This window comes from Haliotis cracherodii, unplaced genomic scaffold (genome assembly GCF_022045235.1).
Source record: "Haliotis cracherodii isolate W230 unplaced genomic scaffold, xgHalCrac1.p SCAF_17, whole genome shotgun sequence".
NCBI lineage: Eukaryota > Metazoa > Mollusca > Gastropoda > Lepetellida > Haliotidae > Haliotis > Haliotis cracherodii.
The window spans coordinates 7,928,629-7,951,265 of NW_027266272.1; the positions used below are offsets into that span (position 1 = coordinate 7,928,629).

The following is a 22,637-nucleotide window of genomic DNA, read 5'->3' on the forward strand; positions in this document are numbered from 1 at the left end:
ACTGGCATCACCATCAGCACGAGCTCAATCCCCATCAATGTCACCATCAAGATCACATTCACCATCTTCATTGCCAGAGATAGCATCTACTACATTCAGAGAGAGGACGTCAATACAGCGATCTTGCCAAACACAATCCACTGTCACTGGCAAGTATTACTTGTTTTCAGCATATCACCAGTACATGTATATACAATAAAACAATGAAGAAACCACTGACCTTTCTAAAAGTGAACATACAACAACAATGACGTGAAGTAATATTATTGCCATAGTATCTATATTGCAGTGCAAGTGCATTAATTTTTAAACTATGACTTGTATTTTTCAGAAATATTAGTTAAATGCAAAAACATTTATTGAACTGTTAGGAGTGCCTAGTAATCTGAGTTTGTTCATAGTGTAGTTAACATGGTTAACAAAGGTGGACAAGGTTGATCACAAAATAAATCAAGTTCTCATGCGTTTTGATACTGAGGCTTTAAAAGAAGATGTTCCCATTCCGAAAGGTGTGGTCTTGATGGTGTCCACAATGGAAGAGCTTAATGTATTGGAAGATTTCATAGAGAAGCATTCCAATCAGAATCACTTGTAAGTGTCTTGAAACATACTCAGTGGTAGTCGTGTAACATCAACAATCTTGAATCTACTCGTGTTACCAATTATGGAACATCAGATTTCACACTCATGACACATGGAAAGATTCCATCATTATAGTTACTTTCTTTGCATTCTTCCTGTTTCACAAGAAAGTAAAAATTTACAATGTGAACTTTTTTATCTGTCATGTTTTATCATTGTCAACTATATTATCTAACTTTTGGTTAAAATGTGAACATAGTATTTTTAGGTGAGATAGCTGTCAACCATCGGTGGAGTACACCTTCAGAATGCTGTCAGGAGGAGTCTGAAGGAGACCTGGTCTGATTAACTGTCTCTGCTGCAATTTAAGGTGTAAATGTTAATTTGTCTTATCATTTTGGATGGTTAATTAATCATCACTTCAATCATGTTCTATGTCCCTAACTTTTCACCATACCTCATAATAATCTTTGTTGGCTTGAACAGCCCACCATACTTTTGGTCTGCCAAGTACATCCTGGGTCCTGGCCCATGCAGTCACATGACTGTCTTCTATAAAAAGAGCCATGTGCTGTGGCCCCAGCACACACCATGCCGGACAATCTAGCTGCCATGTAACATATCATTTGTTGTATTCACATGTATATGGAGTGAATGCTGAACTGTGATATAAATGTTGGTATCGCATGGGCAATATGGCTGCCATATCGAGATAAGATCAACAGAGAACAAAGCACAGCACTATGGCTTTAAAACTATAATAAAAGGTTTCATGTCCATGCAAGCGTGAAATTTCAAAAGCAAGGTCCACTTATTTACCATGTTTTTCCTGAATCTTCTTAACCACATTATTGTCAAAAGAGACCGAGAATTCAATGACAAATGATTTCATTGGATTTATCAAAAAGGACAAGATCAGGTTTGTTGCCCTGGATACGTCTGAGGCTGTATACGGGCACAGAAAACAATATGGTGGATGATCAAGTTTCAATATATACGATCCTTTTACCTGGCAGAACATCATCTGCAAATCCTCATTGCATGTTAACCAAGTGAAAGTCGTCAATCACGACTTACAAATTGATCATCCAGACTTGGTTGATGGTTTGGCACATCCGCTCGACTGATCTGCATCGGTCAACTGCCTGTCATCGAGCTTTCGCTTCTTGTCTGAGGTTACGTATCTTAGCATTGTGAGGATAAATCAGAATGTGCAGAAATCATTCTGCTTTACTATCACATCCAAAGACAGGAGAAGCACCAAGAAGGGCTACACAGCCATCACAATATGATGGAGGATTTCTGTAGGGAAACTGGTCTAAAACTGAATGTAAGGAAATCACTCTGCTTTACTATCACATCCAAAGACAGGAGAAGGACCAAGAAGGGCTACACAGCCATCACAATATGATGTGTGGCATAACCCAAGGGAATAAATCTGAATGTGAGGAAATCATTCTGCTTTACTATCACATCCAAAGACAGGAGAAGGACCAAGAAGGGCTACACAGCCATCACAATATGATGCGTGGCATAACCCAAGAGAGGAAATCTGAATGCGCGGAAATCATTCTGCTTTACTATCACATCCAAAGACAGGAGAAGGACCAAGAAGGGCTACACAGCCATCACAATGTGATGGTGGATTTCTGTCGGGAGACTGGTCTAAAACTGAATGTGAAGAAATCATTCTGCTTTACCATCATATATATACTATACTATATTTCGCTTGGCCTTAATGTGCATTGGATGTGATATCCCTGCTTGCCAAAAGTTATGTGGCTTTCTGGGACATGCAGCCGTCAAAGGGTGTTCTCGGTGCAAGAAGTTCGGCAAAAGAGAATACAGCTGTTTTGACAGAACTCAGTGGATACCTCGCACCCATGAACAGCATATACAAGAAATCAGACACATCACAAGTGCCAGAACCAAGACAGATAGAGAAGCACTTGCGAGTTCGTATGGAACAAGATACTCCGTCTTGTCTGAGCTGCCATACCTTGATCTGATCAAAATGTCTGTTGTGGACCCTATGCACAATTTGTATCTGGGGACATCAAAACATTTTGCATGTATGGAGAGACACTGGTGTACTCACTGACTAGGACTTGGAGGCTATACAAGCAAAGGTGGATGCAGTTAACTGTCCAAGTGACATTTGTCGCGTCCCACATAAGATTTCCTCCGGTTTTGCAGGGTTTAGTGCAGACCAGTTTAAAAACTGGACTTTACTGTTTTCTGTGTATGCACTGAAGGATGTTATTTCTGACGATCATTTAGAATGTTTGAGAAATTTTGTATTGGCCTGTAGATATTTGTGTTGCCGAGTATTAACTTAAAATGACATAAAAATGGCAGATTTATTACTGATGTGCTTCAGTGAGAATTTTGAGCGATTATATGGCAGCGACAGAGTTACCCCTAACATGCACTTGCATGGTCATCTCATTGAGTGTGTTCAGGACCCATTTACTCGTTTTGGCTGTTCAGTTTTGAACGGTTTAATGGTATGCTGGGCGACTATACAACTAACATGAAAAGCGTAGAACTGCAGCTGATGAGACGATTCGTAAGCCATTCACATCTCCTTGGATTGGTCTTAGATGACGAGTTTCACTTTGGAGACAGCCTTGAGCAGATCATCACCAGTGTTACAGCTAACATGAAAGTGGGTACTCTTGGCAAGATTAATTCAAGTGAATGCTTGCAGCTTCGACAGATGTCATCCTGACTTCATCACATTGAAAACCTTCAGTGGACTCACATTGACAGGTTCATGTATTCAAAATACAAAGTCCTTGGCCTCACTGAAAATGATGAACACTGCCTTCAAGAAAAGTACAAAGCCCTCTATGGCGAAACAGTTGAGACTTTGCCGGCCGTTAGGGAAATAAAAACTCTGTATCTTGGATCAGAAGTCTTTGGATCTGCCAAGTCTCAAAGTGTGAGATCTTCTTCCACACTGCCTACTGGACAGACGGGGATGGGAATATTGGTTGGGGGGTTTCTCCGAGACCTGGAAAGGTATTGAGATACCTTCAGCACTCAGCAAAAGTTGACGGCATGGAAAGGAGACACATCCTTGCAGAAGTTCAATGGTATCGAGAACTTGAAGAAAAACTAAAAAAACATTGTGGTCGACCAGTGGGAGCCTGGCACTCTTCGATGTATGTTGACTCTGGTCCATCTTCGTTTATGCCGATTCAACAAATTAATCCCCCTGACAAAATGTATGGTAACGGCTGAACGTAGAAAAGTAACTAAAGATGGATCCTTGTCAAAATGTATGGTAAAGGCTGAACATGAATTTTTAGCAAGAGACAATGTATCCCGACTTCGGACATGCTCTCTGTGAGAAATAAACATGTATTGCTGAAGCCCTGTGCATACATGACAGTATATATCCTCTTTAAAAAGTAGGGGAACATGAAACAGTGACTAAGTGATAGATCAAAGCTAAGTGTTGAAGACCGACATCGTTAGCAAGATTATTTGTTTGTAAAATTTCACACCACAACACTTCCTATAGTTTGCATGTGACTCACACACTAGCGCCACACACGAGCGGAGGGTGTCATTCCTGACACATTCAAGCAAGGTTGATTAATCTCTGTGGACCATTATTTCTGTCAATGTTATTGATTCTGCTTATCATACAGTTGTGACTTACTCCATTGTTTGTGTATGTACTAGAAATTGGGGGGTCTACAATAAGCAGAGTATCTACGGTCTATTAGCATGATGGAAACTGGCAGAAGTCAGCGTGCTGTGGCCCAAACCACACATACTTCCATCATCCTGGCAAACACAGGCAATATGTTATCCTTGATGTGAGCAAAGTGCAATCTATATTTAATAATATTTTCCTCATTCCATTTCCACACAAACTAATTTGCGCATTTCAGTTGTTATTACCTAACCCTGTAATTCACCAACCCTTCATGTCAATATTCTATGAATAAACAGACATTAAATGGAAGTGATGTGTGTGTTCTAACTATAAGGTGGACTTGGCTACATTGATATCAAAACACAAGCATAATTATTCCAATACACTGTGATATAGAAGACAGGCCAATACCCATCACTAATGATCACAATATCACATTTTGACACCCTACAAAGTCTAACATATAATTTTGATATCAGATACACTTTATTCCATACAATTACAGTGGTCACCGTTTGTGACGTCACAGGAAACAGCTGACCACATATTTTTGCAAATGGCGAACGGAATAACTCGCCGTTACAGTTGTTTATTTGACTCTTTCAATAAAGGTAGATACTTGTTCACTATCAATTTATGAACTTTGCAAATCGGACGTAATAGCGCTAAGATCCCTTTGCGGAACAGGCTCCTGGAAATAATGGAGCCTGTAGTCCTGTTTAATAAAAAAAGATAAAGAATGCAAAGCAATGGAAAACAGCAAAGTTCAAACTGCTGAGGAGGATGAAAAAGAGGAGCAGGAAATAACAAAATACAGGCAGTCAAAGCAGAAAATTACGTAAGTTTGACTTCAGTTCTGAGGGGCAGGGGTATGCTCTGTGGTATCTTATATTTGCAACTTTAGAGTTTTCTTTGTCCTCAAGTTCAGTCTAATCTATGTATATGTTGCTTTAATAATGTCAACTTTGTCAAATTAACATCATCTGGATGAGGTGAGCTCTTTTAAGTCTCAAGCTGACATTATACTTTAGGTTAGTAGTGACTTGTTTAGCTTTACAAAGTCACTTTTACAATTTATAGATGTTCCTAGTCACTTTTACAATTTATAGATGTTCCTAGTCACTTTTACAAATAATAGATGTTCCTAGTCACTTTTACAATTTATAGATGTTCCTAGTCACTTTTACAATTTATGGATGTTCCTAGTCACTTTTACAATTCATAGATGTTCCTAGTCACTTTTACAATTTATAGATATTCCTTGTCACTTTTACAATTAATAGATGTTCCTAGTCACTTTTACAATTTATAGATGTTCCTAGTCACTTTTACGATTTATGGATGTTTCTAATCACTTTTACAATTTATAGATGTTCCTAGTCACTTTTACAATTTATAGATGTTCCTAGTCACTTTTACAATTTATGGATGTTCCTAATCACCCAGTTTTTTTCAACAGGCTACCATCTCGGTTTGAAGTAGGCGAGGAGGACCAAGGGCCACTTGCCAAGCGTTTAATGCCGGACATGTCAGATAACACAGACACTGGAGCTTCGCAGTCCAAGCAGTCTTTGCCGAGACCGTCACATTCACAAGAACTAGAACTCCCAACACCCCCACCAAAGACAGTTCCTGGACCATCCTCTTTACAGACTTTCAGGTTGCCATCAAGAGCACTACTGGCATCACCATCACAAGCTCAATCCCCATCAATGTCTCCATCAAGAGCTCTACTGGCATCACCATCACAAGCTCAATCCCCATCAATGTCTCCATCAAGAGCTCTACTGGCATCACCATCAAGAGCTCTACTGGCATCACCATCAGCACGAGCTCAATCCCCATCAATGTCTCCATCAAGAGCTCTACTGGCATCACCATCAAGAGCTCTACTGGCATCACCATCAAGAGCTCTACTGGCATCACCATCAAGAGCTCTACTGGCATCACCATCAAGAGCTCTACTGGCATCACCATCAGCACGAGCTCAATCCCCATCAATGTCGACATCAAGAGCTCTACTGGCATCACCATCAGCATATGAGCTCAATCCCCATCAATGTCGACATCAAGAGCTCTACTGGCATCACCATCAGCACAAGCTCAATCCCCATCAATGTCGCCATCAAGAGCTCTACTGGCATCACCATCAGCATGACCTCAATCCCCATCAATGTCACCATCAAGAGCTCTACTGGCACCACCATCAGCACGAGCTCAATACCCATCAATGTCACCATCAAGAGCTCTACTGGCATCACCATCAGCATGAGCTCAATCCCCATCAATGTCGCCATCAAGAGCTCTACTGGCATCACCATCAGCACGAGCTCAATCCCCATCAATGTCGCCATCAAGAGCTCTACTGGCACCACCATCAGCACGAGCTCAATCCCCATCAATGTCGCCATCAAGAGCTCTACTGGCATCACCATCAGCATGAGCTCAATCCCCATCAATGTCGCCATCAAGAGCTCTACTGGCATCACCATCAGCACGAGCTCAATCCCCATCAATGTCGCCATCAAGAGCTCTACTGGCACCGCCATCAGCACGAGCTCAATCCCCATCAATGTCGACATCAAGAGCTCTACTGGCACCACCATCAGCACGAGCTCAATCCCCATCAATGTCGCCATCAAGAGCTCTACTGGCATCACCATCAGCATGAGCTCAATCCCCATCAATGTCGCCATCAAGAGCTCTACTGGCACCACCATCAGCACGAGCTCAATCCCCATCAATGTCGCCATCAAGAGCTCTACTGGCACCACCATCAGCACGAGCTCAATCCCCATCAATGTGCCATCAAGAGCTCTACTGGCATCACCATCAGCATGAGCTCAGTCCCCATCAATGTCGACATCAAGAGCTCTACTGGCATCACCATCAGCACGAGCTCAATCCCCATCAATGTCGACATCAAGAGCTCTACTGGCATCACCATCAAGAGCTCTACTGGCATCACCATCAAGAGCTCTACTGGCATCACCATCAAGAGCTCTACTGGCATCACCATCAAGAGCTCTACTGGCATCATAACAAAGAGCACTACTGGCATCACCATCAGCACGAGCTCAATCCCCATCAATGTCACCATCAAGATCACATTCACCATCTTCATTGCCAGAGATAGTATCTACTACATTCAGAGAGAGTACGGCAATACAGCGATCTTGCCAAACACAATCCACTGTCACTGGCAAGTATTACTTGTTTTCAGCATATCACCAGTACATGTATATACAATAAAACAATGAAGAAACCACTGACCTTTCTAAAAGTGCACATACAACAACAATGACATGAAGTAATATTATTGCCATAGTATCTATATTGAAGTTCAAGTGCATTAATTTTTAAACTATTGACTTGTATTTTTCAGAAATATTAGTTAAATGCAAAAACATTTATAGAACTGTTAGGACTGCCTTGTAATCTAAGTTTGTTCATAGTGTAGTTAACATGGCTAACAAAGATGGACAAGGTTGATCACAAAATAAATCAAGTTCTCATGCGTTTTGATACTGACGCTTTAAAAGAAGATGTTCCCCTTCCAGAAGGTGTGGTCTTGACGGTGTCCACAATGGAAGAGCTTAATGTATTGGAAGATTTCATAGAGAAGCCATCCAATCAGACTCACTTGTAAGTGTCTTAAAACATACTCAGTGGGAGTCGTGTAATATCAACAAAAGTCTTGAATCTAATCGTGTTACCAATTATGGAACATCATATTTCACACTCATGACACATGGAAAGATTCCATCATTATAGTTACTTTCTTTGCATTCTTCCTGTTTCACAAGAAAGTAAAAATTTACAATGTGAACTTTTTTATCTGTCATGTTTTATCATTGTCTACTATATTATCTAACTTTTGGTTAAAATGTGAACTTAGTATTTTTAGGTGAGATAGCTGTCAACCATCGGTGGAGTACACCTTCAGAATGCTGTCAGGAGGATGTTAATTTGTCTTATCATTTTGGATGGTTAATTAATCATCACTTCAATCATGTTCTATGTCCCTAACTTTTCACCATACCTCATAATAATCTTTGTTGGCTTGAACAGCCCACCATACTTTTGGTCTGCCAAGTACATCCTGGGTCCTGGCCCATGCAGTCACATGACTGTCTTCTATAAAAAGAGCCATGTGCTGTGGCCCCAGCACACACCATGCCGGACAATCTAGCTGCCATGTAACATATCATTTGTTGTATTCACATGTATATGGAGTGAATGCTGAATTGTGGTATAAATGTTGGTATCGCATGGGCAATATGGCTGCCATATCGAGATAAGATCAACAGAGAACAAAGCACAGCACTATGGCTTTAAAACTATAATAAAAGGTTTCATGTCCATGCAAGCGTGAAATTTCAAAAGCAAGGTCCACTTATTTACCATGTTTTTCCTGAATCTTCTTAACCACATTATTGTCAAAAGAGACAGAGAATTCAATGACAAATGATTTCATTGGATTTATCAAAAAGGACAAGATCAGGTTTGTTGCCCTGGATACGTCTGAGGCTGTATACGGGCACAGAAAACAATATGGTGGACGATCAAGTTTCAATATATACGATCCTTTTACCTGGCAGAACATCATCTGCAAATCCTCATTGCATGTTAACCAAGTGAAAGTCGTCAATCACGACTTACAAATTGATCATCCAGACTTGGTTGATGGTTTGGCACATCCGCTCGACTGATCTGCATCGGTCAACTGCCTCTCATCGAGCTTTCGCTTCTTGTCTGAGGTTACGTATCTTAGCATTGTGAGGATAAATCAGAATGTGCAGAAATCATTCTGCTTTACTATCACATCCAAAGACAGGAGAAGCACCAAGAAAGGCTACACAGCCATCACAATATGATGGAGGATTTCTGTAGGAAAACTGGTCTAAAACTGAATGTAAGGAAATCATTCTGCTTTACTATCACATCCAAAGACAGGAGAAGGACCAAGAAGGGCTACACAGCCATCACAATATGTTGTGTGGCATAACCCAAGGGAATAAATCTGAATGTGAGGAAATCATTCTGCTTTACTATCACATCCAAAGACAGGAGAAGGACCAAGAAGGGCTACACAGCCATCACAATATGATGTGTGGCATAACCCAAGAGAGGAAATCTGAATGCGCGGAAATCATTCTGCTTTACTATCACATCAAAAGACAGGAGAAGGACCAAGAAGGGCTACACAGCCATCACAATGTGATGGAGGATATCTTTCGGGAGACTGGTCTAAAACTGAATGTGAGGAAATCATTCTGCTTTACTATCACATCCAAAGACGGGAGAAGGACCAAGAAGGGCTACACAGCCATCACAATGTGATGGAGGATTTGTGTCGGGAGACTGGTCTTAAACTAAATGTGAGGAAATCATTCTGCTTTACTATCACATCCAAAGACAGGAGAAGGACCAAGAAGGGCTACACAGCCATCACAATATGATGTGTGGCATAACCCAAGAGAGGAAATCTGAATGTGAGGAAATCATTCTGCTTTACTATCACATCCAAAGACAGGAGAAGGACCAAGAAGGGCTACACCGCCATCACAATGTGATGAAGGATTTCTGTCGGGAGACTGGTCTAAACTGAATGTGAGGAAATCATTCTGCTTTACTATCACATCCAAAGACAGGAGAGGCACCAAGAAGGGCTACACAGCCATCACAATGTGATGGAGGATTTTTGTCGGGAGACTGGTCTTAAACTGAATGTGAAGAAATCATTCTGCTTTACTATCACATCCAAAGACGGGAGAAGGACCAAGAAGGGCTACAGAGCCATCACAATATGATGGAGGATTTCTGTAGGAAAACTGGTCTAAAACTGAATGTAAGGAAATCATTCTGCTTTACTATCACATCCAAAGACAGGAGAAGGACCAAGAAGGGCTACACAGCCATCACAATATGTTGTGTGGCATAACCCAAGGGAATAAATCTGAATGTGAGGAAATCATTCTGCTTTACTATCACATCCAAAGACAGGAGAAGGACTAAGAAGGGCTACACAGCCATCACAATATGATGTGTGGCATAACCCAAGAGAGGAAATCTGAATGCGCGGAAATCATTCTGCTTTACTATCACATCCAAAGACAGGAGAAGGACCAAGAAGGGCTACACAGCCATCACAATGTGATGGAGGATTTCTGTCGGGAGACTGGTCTAAAACTGAATGTGAAGAAATCATTCTGCTTTACTATCACATCCAAAGACAGGAGAAGGACCAAGAAGGGCTACACAGCCATCACAATGTGATGGAGGATTTCTGTCGGGAGACTGGTCTAAAACTGAATGTGAGGAAATCATTCTGCTTTACTATCACATCCAAAGACAGGAGAAGGACCAAGAAGGGCTACACAGCCATCACAATGTGATGGAGGATTTGTGTCGGGAGACTGGTCTTAAACTAAATGTGAGGAAATCATTCTGCTTTACTATCACATCCAAAGACAGGAGAAGGACCAAGAAGGGCTACACAGCCATCACAATATGATGTGTGGCATAACCCAAGAGAGGAAATCTGAATGTGAGGAAATCATTCTGCTTTACTATCACATCCAAAGACAGGAGAAGGACCAAGAAGGGCTACACCGCCATCACAATGTGATGAAGGATTTCTGTCGGGAGACTGGTCTAAACTGAATGTGAGGAAATCATTCTGCTTTACTATCACATCCAAAGACAGGACAGGCACCAAGAAGGGCTACACAGCCATCACAATATGATGTGTGGCATAACCCAAGAGAGGAAAGCTGAATGTGAGGAAATCATTCTGCTTTACTATCACATCCAAAGACAGGAGAAGGACCAAGAAGGGCTACACAGCCATCACAATGTGATGAAGGATTTCTGTCGGGAGACTGGTCTAAACTGAATGTGAGGAAATCATTCTGCTTTACTATCACATCCAAAGACAGGACAGGCACCAAGAAGGGCTACACAGCCATCACAATGTGATGGAGGATTTGTGTCGGGAGACTGGTCTAAAACTGAATGTGAGGAAATCATTCTGCTTTACTATCACATCCAAAGACGGGAGAAGGACCAAGAAGGGCTACACAGCCATCACAATGTGATGGAGGATTTGTGTCGGGAGACTGGTCTAAAACTAAATGTGAGGAAATCATTCTGCTTTACTATCACATCAAGAGACAGGAGGTGGACCAAGAAGGGCTACACAGCCATCACAATATGATGTGTGGCATAACCCAAGGGAGGAAATCTGAATGTGAGGAAATCATTCTGCTTTACTATCACATCCAAAGACAGGAGAAGGACCAAGAAGGGCTACACAGCCATCACAATATGATGGAGGATTTCTGTCGGGAAACTGGTCTAAACTGAATGTGAGGAAATCATTCTGCTTTACTATCACATCCAAAGACAGGAGAAGGACCAAGAAGGGCTACACAGCCATCACAATGTGATGGAGGATTTGTGTCGGGAGACTGGTCTTAAACTAAATGTGAGGAAATCATTCTGCTTTACTATCACATCCAAAGACAGGAGAAGGACCAAGAAGGGCTACACAGCCATCACAATATGATGTGTGGCATAACCCAAGAGAGGAAATCTGAATGTGAGGAAATCATTCTGCTTTACTATCACATCCAAAGACAGGAGAAGGACCAAGAAGGGCTACACCGCCATCACAATGTGATGAAGGATTTCTGTCGGGAGACTGGTCTAAACTGAATGTGAGGAAATCATTCTGCTTTACTATCACATCCAAAGACAGGAGAGGCACCAAGAAGGGCTACACAGCCATCACAATGTGATGGAGGATTTTTGTCGGGAGACTGGTCTTAAACTGAATGTGAAGAAATCATTCTGCTTTACTATCACATCCAAAGACGGGAGAAGGACCAAGAAGGGCTACACAGCCATCACAATGTGATGGAGTTTTTGTGTCGAGAGACTGGTCTTAAACTAAATGTGAGGAAATCATTCTGCTTTACTATCACATCCAAAGACAGGAGAAGGACCAAGAAGGGCTACACAGCCATCACAATATGATGTGTGGCATAACCCAAGAGAGGAAAGCAGAATGTGAGGAAATCATTCTGCTTTACTATCACATCCAAAGACAGGAGAAGGACCAAGAAGGGCTACACAGCCATCACAATGTGATGGAGGATTTCTGTCGGGAAACTGGTCTAAACTGAATGTGAGGAAATCATTCTGCTTTACTATCACATCCAAAGACAGGACAGGCACCAAGAAGGGCTACACAGCCATCACAATGTGATGGAGGATTTGTGTCGGGAGACTGGTCTAAAACTGAATGTGAGGAAATCATTCTGCTTTACTATCACATCCAAAGACGGGAGAAGGACCAAGAAGGGCTACACAGCCATCACAATGTGATGGAGGATTTGTGTCGGGAGACTGGTCTAAAACTAAATGTGAGGAAATCATTCTGCTTTACTATCACATCAAGAGACAGGAGGTGGACCAAGAAGGGCTATACAGCCATCACAATATGATGTGTGACATAACCCAAGGGAGGAAATCTGAATGTGAGGAAATCATTCTGCTTTACTATCACATCCAAAGACAGGAGAAGGACCAAGAAGGGCTACACAGCCATCACAATATGATGTGTGGCATAGCCCAAGAGAGGAAATCTGAATGTGAGGAAATCATTCTGCTTTACTATCACATCCAAAGACAGGAGAAGGACCAAGAAGGGCTACACAGCCATCAAATGTGATGGAGGATTTTTGTCGGGGAACTGGTCTAAAACTGAATGTAAGGAAATCATTCTGCTTTACTATCACATCCAAAGACAGGACAGGCACCAAGAAGGGCTACACAGCCATCACAATGTGATGGAGGATTTGTGTCGGGAGACTGGTCTAAAACTAAATGTGAGGAAATCATTCTGCTTTACTATCACATCCAAAGATAGGAGAAGGACCAAGAAGGGCTACACAGCCATCACAACATGATGTGTGGCATAACCCAAGAGAGGAAATCTGAATGTGAGGAAATCATTCTGCTTTACTATCACATCCAAAGACAGGAGAAGGACCAAGAAGGGCTACACAGCCATCACAATATGATGTGTGGCATAACCCAAGAGAGGAAATCTGAATGTGAGGAAATCATTCTGCTTTACTATCACATCCAAAGTAAGGAGAAGGACCAAGAAGGGCTACACAGCCATCAAATGTGATGGAGGATTTCTGTCGGGGAACTGGTCTAAAACTGAATGTAAGGAAATCATTCTGCTTTACTATCACATCCAAAGACAGGACAGGCACCAAGAAGGGCTACACAGCCATCACAATGTGATGGAGGATTTGTGTCGGGAGACTGGTCTAAAACTAAATGTGAGGAAATCATTCTGCTTTACTATCACATCCAAAGACAGGAGAAGGACCAAGAAGGGCTACACAGCCATCACAACATGATGTGTGGCATAACCCAAGAGAGGAAATCTGAATGTGAGGAAATCATTCTGCTTTACTATCACATCCAAAGACAGGAGAAGGACCAAGAAGGGCTACACAGCCATCACAATGTGATGAAGGATTTCTGTCGGGAGACTGGTCTAAACTGAATGTGAGGAGATCATTCTGCTTTACTATCACATCCAAAGACAGGAGAGGCACCAAGAAGGGCTACACAGCCATCACAATGTGATGGAGTTTTTGTGTCGAGAGACTGGTCTTAAACTAAATGTGAGGAAATCATTCTGCTTTACTATCACATCCAAAGACAGGAGAAGGACCAAGAAGGGCTACACAGCCATCACAATATGATGTGTGGCATAACCCAAGAGAGGAAAGCTGAATGTGAGGAAATCATTCTGCTTTACTATCACATCCAAAGACAGGAGAAGGACCAAGAAGGGCTACACAGCCATCACAATGTGATGGAGGATTTCTGTCGGGAAACTGGTCTAAACTGAATGTGAGGAAATCATTCTGCTTTACTATCACATCCAAAGACAGGACAGGCACCAAGAAGGGCTACACAGCCATCACAATGTGATGGAGGATTTCTGTCGGGAGACTGGTCTAAAACTGAATGTGAGGAAATCATTCTGCTTTACTATCACATCCAAAGACGGGAGAAGGACCAAGAAGGGCTACACAGCCATCACAATGTGATGGAGGATTTGTGTCGGGAGACTGGTCTAAAACTAAATGTGAGGAAATCATTCTGCTTTACTATCACATCAAGAGACAGGAGGTGGACCAAGAAGGGCTATACAGCCATCACAATATGATGTGTGACATAACCCAAGGGAGGAAATCTGAATGTGAGGAAATCATTCTGCTTTACTATCACATCCAAAGACAGGAGAAGGACCAAGAAGGGCTACACAGCCATCACAATATGATGTGTGGCATAGCCCAAGAGAGGAAATCTGAATGTGAGGAAATCATTCTGCTTTACTATCACATCCAAAGACAGGAGAAGGACCAAGAAGGGCTACACAGCCATCAAATGTGATGGAGGATTTTTGTCGGGGAACTGGTCTAAAACTGAATGTAAGGAAATCATTCTGCTTTACTATCACATCCAAAGACAGGACAGGCACCAAGAAGGGCTACACAGCCATCACAATGTGATGGAGGATTTGTGTCGGGAGACTGGTCTAAAACTAAATGTGAGGAAATCATTCTGCTTTACTATCACATCCAAAGATAGGAGAAGGACCAAGAAGGGCTACACAGCCATCACAACATGATGTGTGGCATAACCCAAGAGAGGAAATCTGAATGTGAGGAAATCATTCTGCTTTACTATCACATCCAAAGACAGGAGAAGGACCAAGAAGGGCTACACAGCCATCACAATATGATGTGTGGCATAACCCAAGAGAGGAAATCTGAATGTGAGGAAATCATTCTGCTTTACTATCACATCCAAAGTAAGGAGAAGGACCAAGAAGGGCTACACAGCCATCAAATGTGATGGAGGATTTCTGTCGGGGAACTGGTCTAAAACTGAATGTAAGGAAATCATTCTGCTTTACTATCACATCCAAAGACAGGACAGGCACCAAGAAGGGCTACACAGCCATCACAATGTGATGGAGGATTTGTGTCGGGAGACTGGTCTAAAACTAAATGTGAGGAAATCATTCTGCTTTACTATCACATCCAAAGACAGGAGAAGGACCAAGAAGGGCTACACAGCCATCACAACATGATGTGTGGCATAACCCAAGAGAGGAAATCTGAATGTGAGGAAATCATTCTGCTTTACTATCACATCCAAAGACAGGAGAAGGACCAAGAAGGGCTACACAGCCATCACAATGTGATGAAGGATTTCTGTCGGGAAACTGGTCTAAAACTGAATGTAAGGAAATCATTCTGCTTTACTATCACATCCAAAGACAGGACAGGCAACAAGAAGGGCTACACAGCCATCAAATGTGATGGAGGATTTCTGTTGGGAAACTGGTCTAAAACTGAATGTAAGGAAATCATTCTGCTTTACTATCACATCCAAAGACAGGACAGGCAACAAGAAGGGCTACACAGCCATCACAATGTGATGGAGGATTTTTGTCGGGAGACTGGTCTAAAACTGAATGTGAAGAAATCATTCTGCTTTACTATCACATCCAAAGACGGGAGAAGGACCAAGAAGGGCTACACAGCCATCACAATGTGATGGAGGATTTGTGTCGGGAGACTAGTCTAAAACTAAATGTGAGGAAATCATTCTGCTTTACTATCACATCCAAAGACAGGAGAAGGACCAAGAAGGGCTATACAGCCATCACAATATGATGTGTGGCATAACCCAAGGGAGGAAATCTGAATGTGAGGAAATCATTCTGCTTTACTATCACATCCAATGACAGGAGAAGGACCAAGAAGGGCTACACAGCCATCACAATTTGATGTGTGGCATAAACCAAGAGAGGAAATCTGAATGTGCGGAAATCATTCTGCTTTACTATCACATCCAAAGTAAGGAGAAGCACCAGGAAGGGCTACACAGATGTGTGGCATAACCCAGAGGAGGATTTCTGTCGGGAAACTGGTCTAAAACTGAAGATGAGGAAATCATTCTGCTTCACTATCACATCAAAAGACAGGAGAAGGACCAAGAAGGGCTGCACAGCCATCACAATGTGATGGAGGATATCTTTCGGGAAACTGGTCTAAAACTGAATGTGAGAAAATCATTCTGCTTTACTATCACATCCAAAGACAGGAGAAGCACCAAGAAGGGCTGCACAGCCATCACAATATGATGTATAATATTATTTTTTTATTAGGGCTCTAAGCGTAAAAGCCTGAAGAGCCTTATTGTTATCCTTGTTTTATCCCCTTAATTCTGAGCGCCAGACAGGGTAACAACAAGTACCATCTTTTAATGTCTTTTGGTACGACACGGCTGGGGATCGTACCCTGGACCTTCCGCTCTCGGGGCGGACACTCTGCCACTAGACCATGAAGGTGGTCCTTCTTAGCTAGAACATTACCAACCTGTGAGATATATGGAATAACACTGATTACTTCATATGATACACTGAGATATGTGATTGGTAATGTGTTATGATAAGAGGGCGCATGCACGAGCAAACGAGCAGGTAGATAGGGTAGTGATTGTTAGAGCCCATTGTCTTAATCCTAGGAAAGCCGGATACCCTATCATCGCTAATTTCATGAAATCGACAGATAAGAGCCAAGTGTTCCTACTTGCACGACAACAACTACGAGGTGGAGAGGAAGTGAGGGTCACTGAAGACTTCACGAAGAAGATACGGGAAGAGCGCCGTCTGCTATCACACTGGTATACCCAAGCCAGGGACTCCGGAAAAAATGTTAAAATGAGACAAACAAACTCATAGTTGAGGGGGCGACTTTTATCTATGATCATTCAAAAGGATCCATTTCACTAATCGGTGGTAAACCCACCCGTCAAGAGCATACAAGAGGCACTAGGTGCAGCGACCAAATCAAGAATTTCAATAAAAGGAAAAGTCATCTCGGTACGTAATATTAGACACTGTCTGACAGTAATATAATGCTCTAAGTGTCTTCACTTCCCAAACTCCTTATAATTGACTTAAATACATATATTGCTTTTAAAAGACCTGCTTACATAATCTGTGTTTACAACAAAGACATTCATGTAAAATTCTGTGAAATAAGGTTTTAAGTCAACAATTATTTTATTTTTTAATTGTGTATTCATAGATATTTGCATAATTGCAAGTCCTATCCAGTCTACCATTCACCATTGAAAATGGGGTTGTTGAAAAGTACACCCCCCACCCCACCCCACCTGTCACAAGCATTCAACATGCACTAGGTGCACCCTTGTATTCTGTGAAATAAGGTTTAAAGTCAACACTGATTTTATCATCATGGTATTGTGTATGTATAGTTACTATTTTTACATAATTGCAGGTCCTATCCAATCTTCCCTTCGACACTGAAAACTAAAAAAACAAGCATGAAATACTCATATCCCCCGGCCGTATGACATGTCTGGTTGTGTGCAATGCATTAGCTCCTGTGAACTATGTTCAATGGGCCTTTTTGTAAATGGCCAAATTGCAGCACTAACAAGTCCAACTTGTTGCAATGGAAACGTAAAAAATAAAAATTTCTTAAATTCCTTAATAGCAAAAGGCAGTTCAGTATGTGTCTGGTAAACATGCAAAGTTTTATACTGGCTTGCCCTCATCTGGCCTACACCTTATATCGCCTACACCTTATATCGCCTACACCTCATATGGCCTTCACTAAAAACAAATGGTTACTTCCACACCCCTGTTGTGTAGAATGGTACTGTCCATTAACCCATTAATGATTTCATTCATTAATTTGAATTAATGACCTGAGTACATTCAAGGGGATGTTGTGCTGGCAATGTAAGTACACGAATAACATTCATATTTCAAATGATGTTAATACATAAATTATATGTCAACGACAGGTATTATGAAACAGATATCTATATTGGTAAGCAACTATGCATAGCCTAGCCGCACATTGTCCTAAATGGTGATCCCAAGAAGTGATACACACATAAATATACCAAAATTACTTTATTATCTCATTCTAATTACCATAGCCTATTCAATTATCCAATTGTCAATGTCATCACCTCCGATGATGTCCTTCAGTCACAAGGACAGGCACACAACCATGTAGAACAGCCCTTCATCATGCACGTTGATGCCTTCAAACCGAAACTAGTTCATCGTACCAAGACCGAGGTCTGACGACAACAATGGACTACACTGACGATGTGGCAGATCTACTGCACTGGGAATGAACTGAATTATTACATAAATGATAAAATGTATGTCTATATACATCTTCAAATACATGCATGATATATGATATGTTATACTATACTTGTTATATATATAGAGAATCTCACCCGAGTGTCTTTTGATATCAAATATAACAACACGAGTTGATAAAAGTGGAAAAATTCCGAGGCTTGCTGAGGATTTTTGCCACTTTTATCAACGAGTGTTGATATGTTTGATATCAAAAGACACAAGGGTGAGATTTTATTTATCATTCAATATCATTCTTCCAACTTTTTCAATTTGTAGACAGTAATTAGCAGGGTCTTCAGTGTAAAAAGTACTGCTATCAGCTTCAGTAGCAGAGCCATTAATGATGTCATTTGATTGTGACGTCATGGTAACCAGTGACGTCACAATGGTCTGCAAAGCATTGTGATGTAATTTCATTGCAGCGATATCTACAGTGTAGATATCGCTTGATCTAATCCAAGCGATATCTCCCGTGGGAGCCAGTTTTGGATGATAAATGCTTTGTTGCCCAGATTAGATAGTGTCCTCATTTCATTGGTGTTTTCTTTGTAATTAACAAGTACCGGGAAGGCGATCATCTGCCATAATAAGAATTTCTGTGATGACCGGGAAGGCGAACGTAATTTCTAACTCTGAGGGATTGATTTTCGCCTTCCCTGCCCATAACCGTCAATGTATCAAGAAAAAGAATATTATCTCTACACAGGTGTATATACCACTAGATTAACTTTTACAAATGGATTAAGTTGTGGACATCAACAACTTAATCCAACTCCCATCAACAAAAAAGTGTTTATAGCAGCTGTTCTTAGTTATGTACTTGAAACACAAGTTTTGCAATATTTAACTGACAAAAACGCTGATGTACTTTAAGTAGTAAGTTAATATGAAACATATAAGTGACGACTGCTACCAGGTGAATAAATAGTAAACAGGTGAAGATAAATAGTAAATTATGTAATTTCTTTTGAAATGAAATCTATTTCGAAATTTTTTTTAATGATGGCTAAGAACTTTTGCATATTTTGCCTTGATGTGTGACATGTGTTACGTGCTTCCGGTTTCAGAAATGACCGATAAAATTGCATGTACATGTATTTTGATTAGTTTTCATAATTTGCATTATTTTACTATCGAATTGTTTACCTAGAATGTATACCAGTTCAGATTTAGCGCATCATCCAATATTTTTTATGATTTGCAGTGTTTGCTGACGTTGTTCAACTCAACAAATCGCCAGTTACTTCGCTTATCAACAGCATGTGAATATCCGAAAGTTTATCACACGAAATCATTTGCAAACTCGATAAAAATGAGATATTTTTTACAAAGATTTATACATTCTAATAAGAAATCAATTTAGATGTATAAAAAAAGAGTTGTTTGTTTACCGCCATTGCAATGGTCGTACAACTTTCATCCAATTGATGATGTTACGATTCAGATTGTTTTTGTTCATAATTAATTATACCGCAAGTTGCTAATTTTTAGAAATTAAGGAACTTGAGTGCTTTCTTTTCACCAGGTGACACAAAAGTATGATCAAATGTGAATAATGATGAAATGATAAAGAAAATATCGGACTGCATGCCGACCAACGTGAAGTGCCAAAAGTCAACAATGACCGTCTCTGGTAGTTGTGTGCCGAGAAATTAAGCAGATACTTTTTTAACTTGCGACTTATGGGGGTGGAATGCCCGACCTTCTGCTCTCCTGGCAGATGCTCTACCACTAGACCATGGAGGTAGTCCAGCCTTCAATTTTGCAACTAATTTGGTCGCCATGGTGATCTATTTTTGTATGCTGTACCGATCTTCCAGAAAGGTTACCTCTTCCATAGGTATAAAAAGCGTTCACCAAGTTTTAAAAGAATCTGTTAGTTTTTAAGTTATAGGTCACATACAAAAAACAGACGGACAGAATTCCTTGGTTTAACTATATACCTCCACCCTTTTAGGTTGGGGGTAAAATAAGAACTGCTGTTTGTCGACTGATTGGCTATCCACCTCAGTACATGTTTCTGTCACAGCGGCACATGTGACATCTTGGATTAGCGTCAAGTAGGCAAGAACAGACGAGTAAAATCTAGATATTTTTTTATCTGTATACATATTCTGTTTCACTCTTTAATCCATTTACTGCATGTTTTTTTACAGAGAAGGAGTTGTGTGAGGTCTTGCTGAAGCAGAAGTTGTTCCCACATTTTGAGTGGCTAACCCTATAATCACACAGCTCCGTGACCACAGAAGGAGGGCCATCCATCTCAGTACACGTTTCTGTTACAGAAGTATGGACCAAGTCCCAAGCAGACGACGAGCCCCAGACAGATCTTGTCTGAGGATAGGAGTAAATAGTTGACAGCGATATCATCCCTGCTGTTTGAAAATGTGGCAACAAATCAGGAATGAGCATTGGACAATATTATTGCAAAGAGTATTCAAGAGCAAAGTTCAAGACGTCTGTTCAGCACTGGGCAAAGATCAAGATGTCTGTTCAGCACTGGGCAAAGATCAAGAAGACTTCAGCACTGGGCAAAGATCAAGAAGTCTGTTCAGCACTGGGCAAAGATCAAGACATCTCTTCAGCACTGGGCAAAGATAAAGAAGACTTCAGCATTGGGCTAAGATCACGAAGACTTCAGCACTGGGCAAAGATAAAGAAGTCTCTTCAGCACTGGGCAAAGATCAAGAAGACTTCAGCACTGGGCAAAGATCAAGAAGTCTTCAGCACTGGGCAAAGATCAAGAAGTCTCTTCAGCACTGGGCAAAGATCAAGAAGTCTCTTCAGCACTTGGCAAAGTTCAAGAAGACTTCAGCACTTGGCAAAGTTCAAGAAGACTTCAGCACTTGGCAAAGTTCAAGAAGACTTCAGCACTTGGCAAAGTTCAAGAAGACTTCAGCATTTGGCAAAGTTCAAGAAGTCTCTTTAGCACTGGGCAGTTGTTCACAAGGATCTTCTACAGACATTTACAGCATACATAATCATACCTCCATGTCACAATGATGAGATCTGATTGGTCCAAGTGATAAGATACGGTGTAAGTTGTAACCCGCCTTAGAGGGGAGTAAATTTCTCAGTGAGGGAATAAATCTCTTATACCCAGTCACAGGCAATACCCCAACACTTCATATCAGTCGATTAATGGGTACCTTACTTTACATGTGAAAATTGCTTCACAGACAGGTGCTGGAGGGAGGACAATGCTGATTATTTACCAAAGGCAGACAACCACGTTGCTCGAGGATTACCAAAGGCGGTCCATGGCAGAGAACTGTACTGCATATTCTCTTTTTGAGGACAGGGAATATGCAGGACAGTTCTTTGTTGACTGTACTTTACATCATGTATATTTTCCAAATATTAGTCCAATGTAAATATTTTTTTACATTTGTATACTTATCCTGCATTTGTTAATAAGGAATAATGCAAGATAAGTTAAAAATATGCAAGGATAAAGTTTTTGAGATTTCACACTAATCATGTTGAAATATATAATTCTTGATATACTATAAAGGTAACTTAGCTCAAATGTTTCCAAATATTTGTAAAAAAATATTTGTGAGGAACTGCCTGATTACTTTGAGTTGGTACAGAGGGCAAAGAATGAACAGATACTAAGCTTGTACGCTTATGCACAAAATACACCCTAATGAGCAGTGAAAAATGACTTCATATCTGAGAAATAAACCAAAATTTGGGACCAATATTGTTTTTTCCCGCTCAAACCACCACATCAGTTATGTGCTGTTAACTTTTTAAATAAAAAAAAGACTGACAATTCCAGTAGACTGGCAGGTCCAGACAAACCCCATATTCTGGAGTAGCAGCACCAGATCCAAGTACGACCAAGCCAGGGTTTTAGCTATGAAAGCCTGAGAGTCATCGCATTTCACAGACACTTTTTGAGAGACTCACATCAGAGAGTCATGCCATGGAGTAAGTTTTAGTCTACAAGATACTGATAACAAAAGTACCGTGAAAGTTGACTGAAACATGCCATAATGAAAAGAACTAAACAATTCTTGTCACCAAGGTTACAGTCCCTTGGAGGTTTTTGTAGGAACTAGTACTGACAATGTTGGGAAA

The 22,637-nt window shown here is 41.0% G+C and overlaps 2 protein-coding genes across 2 annotated transcripts; both read left to right on the plus strand.

Moving 5' to 3' along the window:
- The first annotated feature begins 5,001 nt into the window (after positions 1-5,001).
- Positions 5,002-6,296, plus strand: LOC139465149 (uncharacterized). The gene is made up of 2 exons (XM_071246839.1): positions 5,002-5,090; positions 5,849-6,296. Exons 1-2 carry the CDS (start codon positions 5,002-5,004, stop codon positions 6,294-6,296), a joined length of 537 nt encoding a protein of 178 aa, XP_071102940.1.
- Positions 6,293-7,093, plus strand: LOC139465150 (uncharacterized). The gene has a single exon (XM_071246840.1). It carries the CDS (start codon positions 6,293-6,295, stop codon positions 7,091-7,093), a length of 801 nt encoding a protein of 266 aa, XP_071102941.1.
- The last annotated feature ends 15,544 nt before the right edge of the window (positions 7,094-22,637 follow it).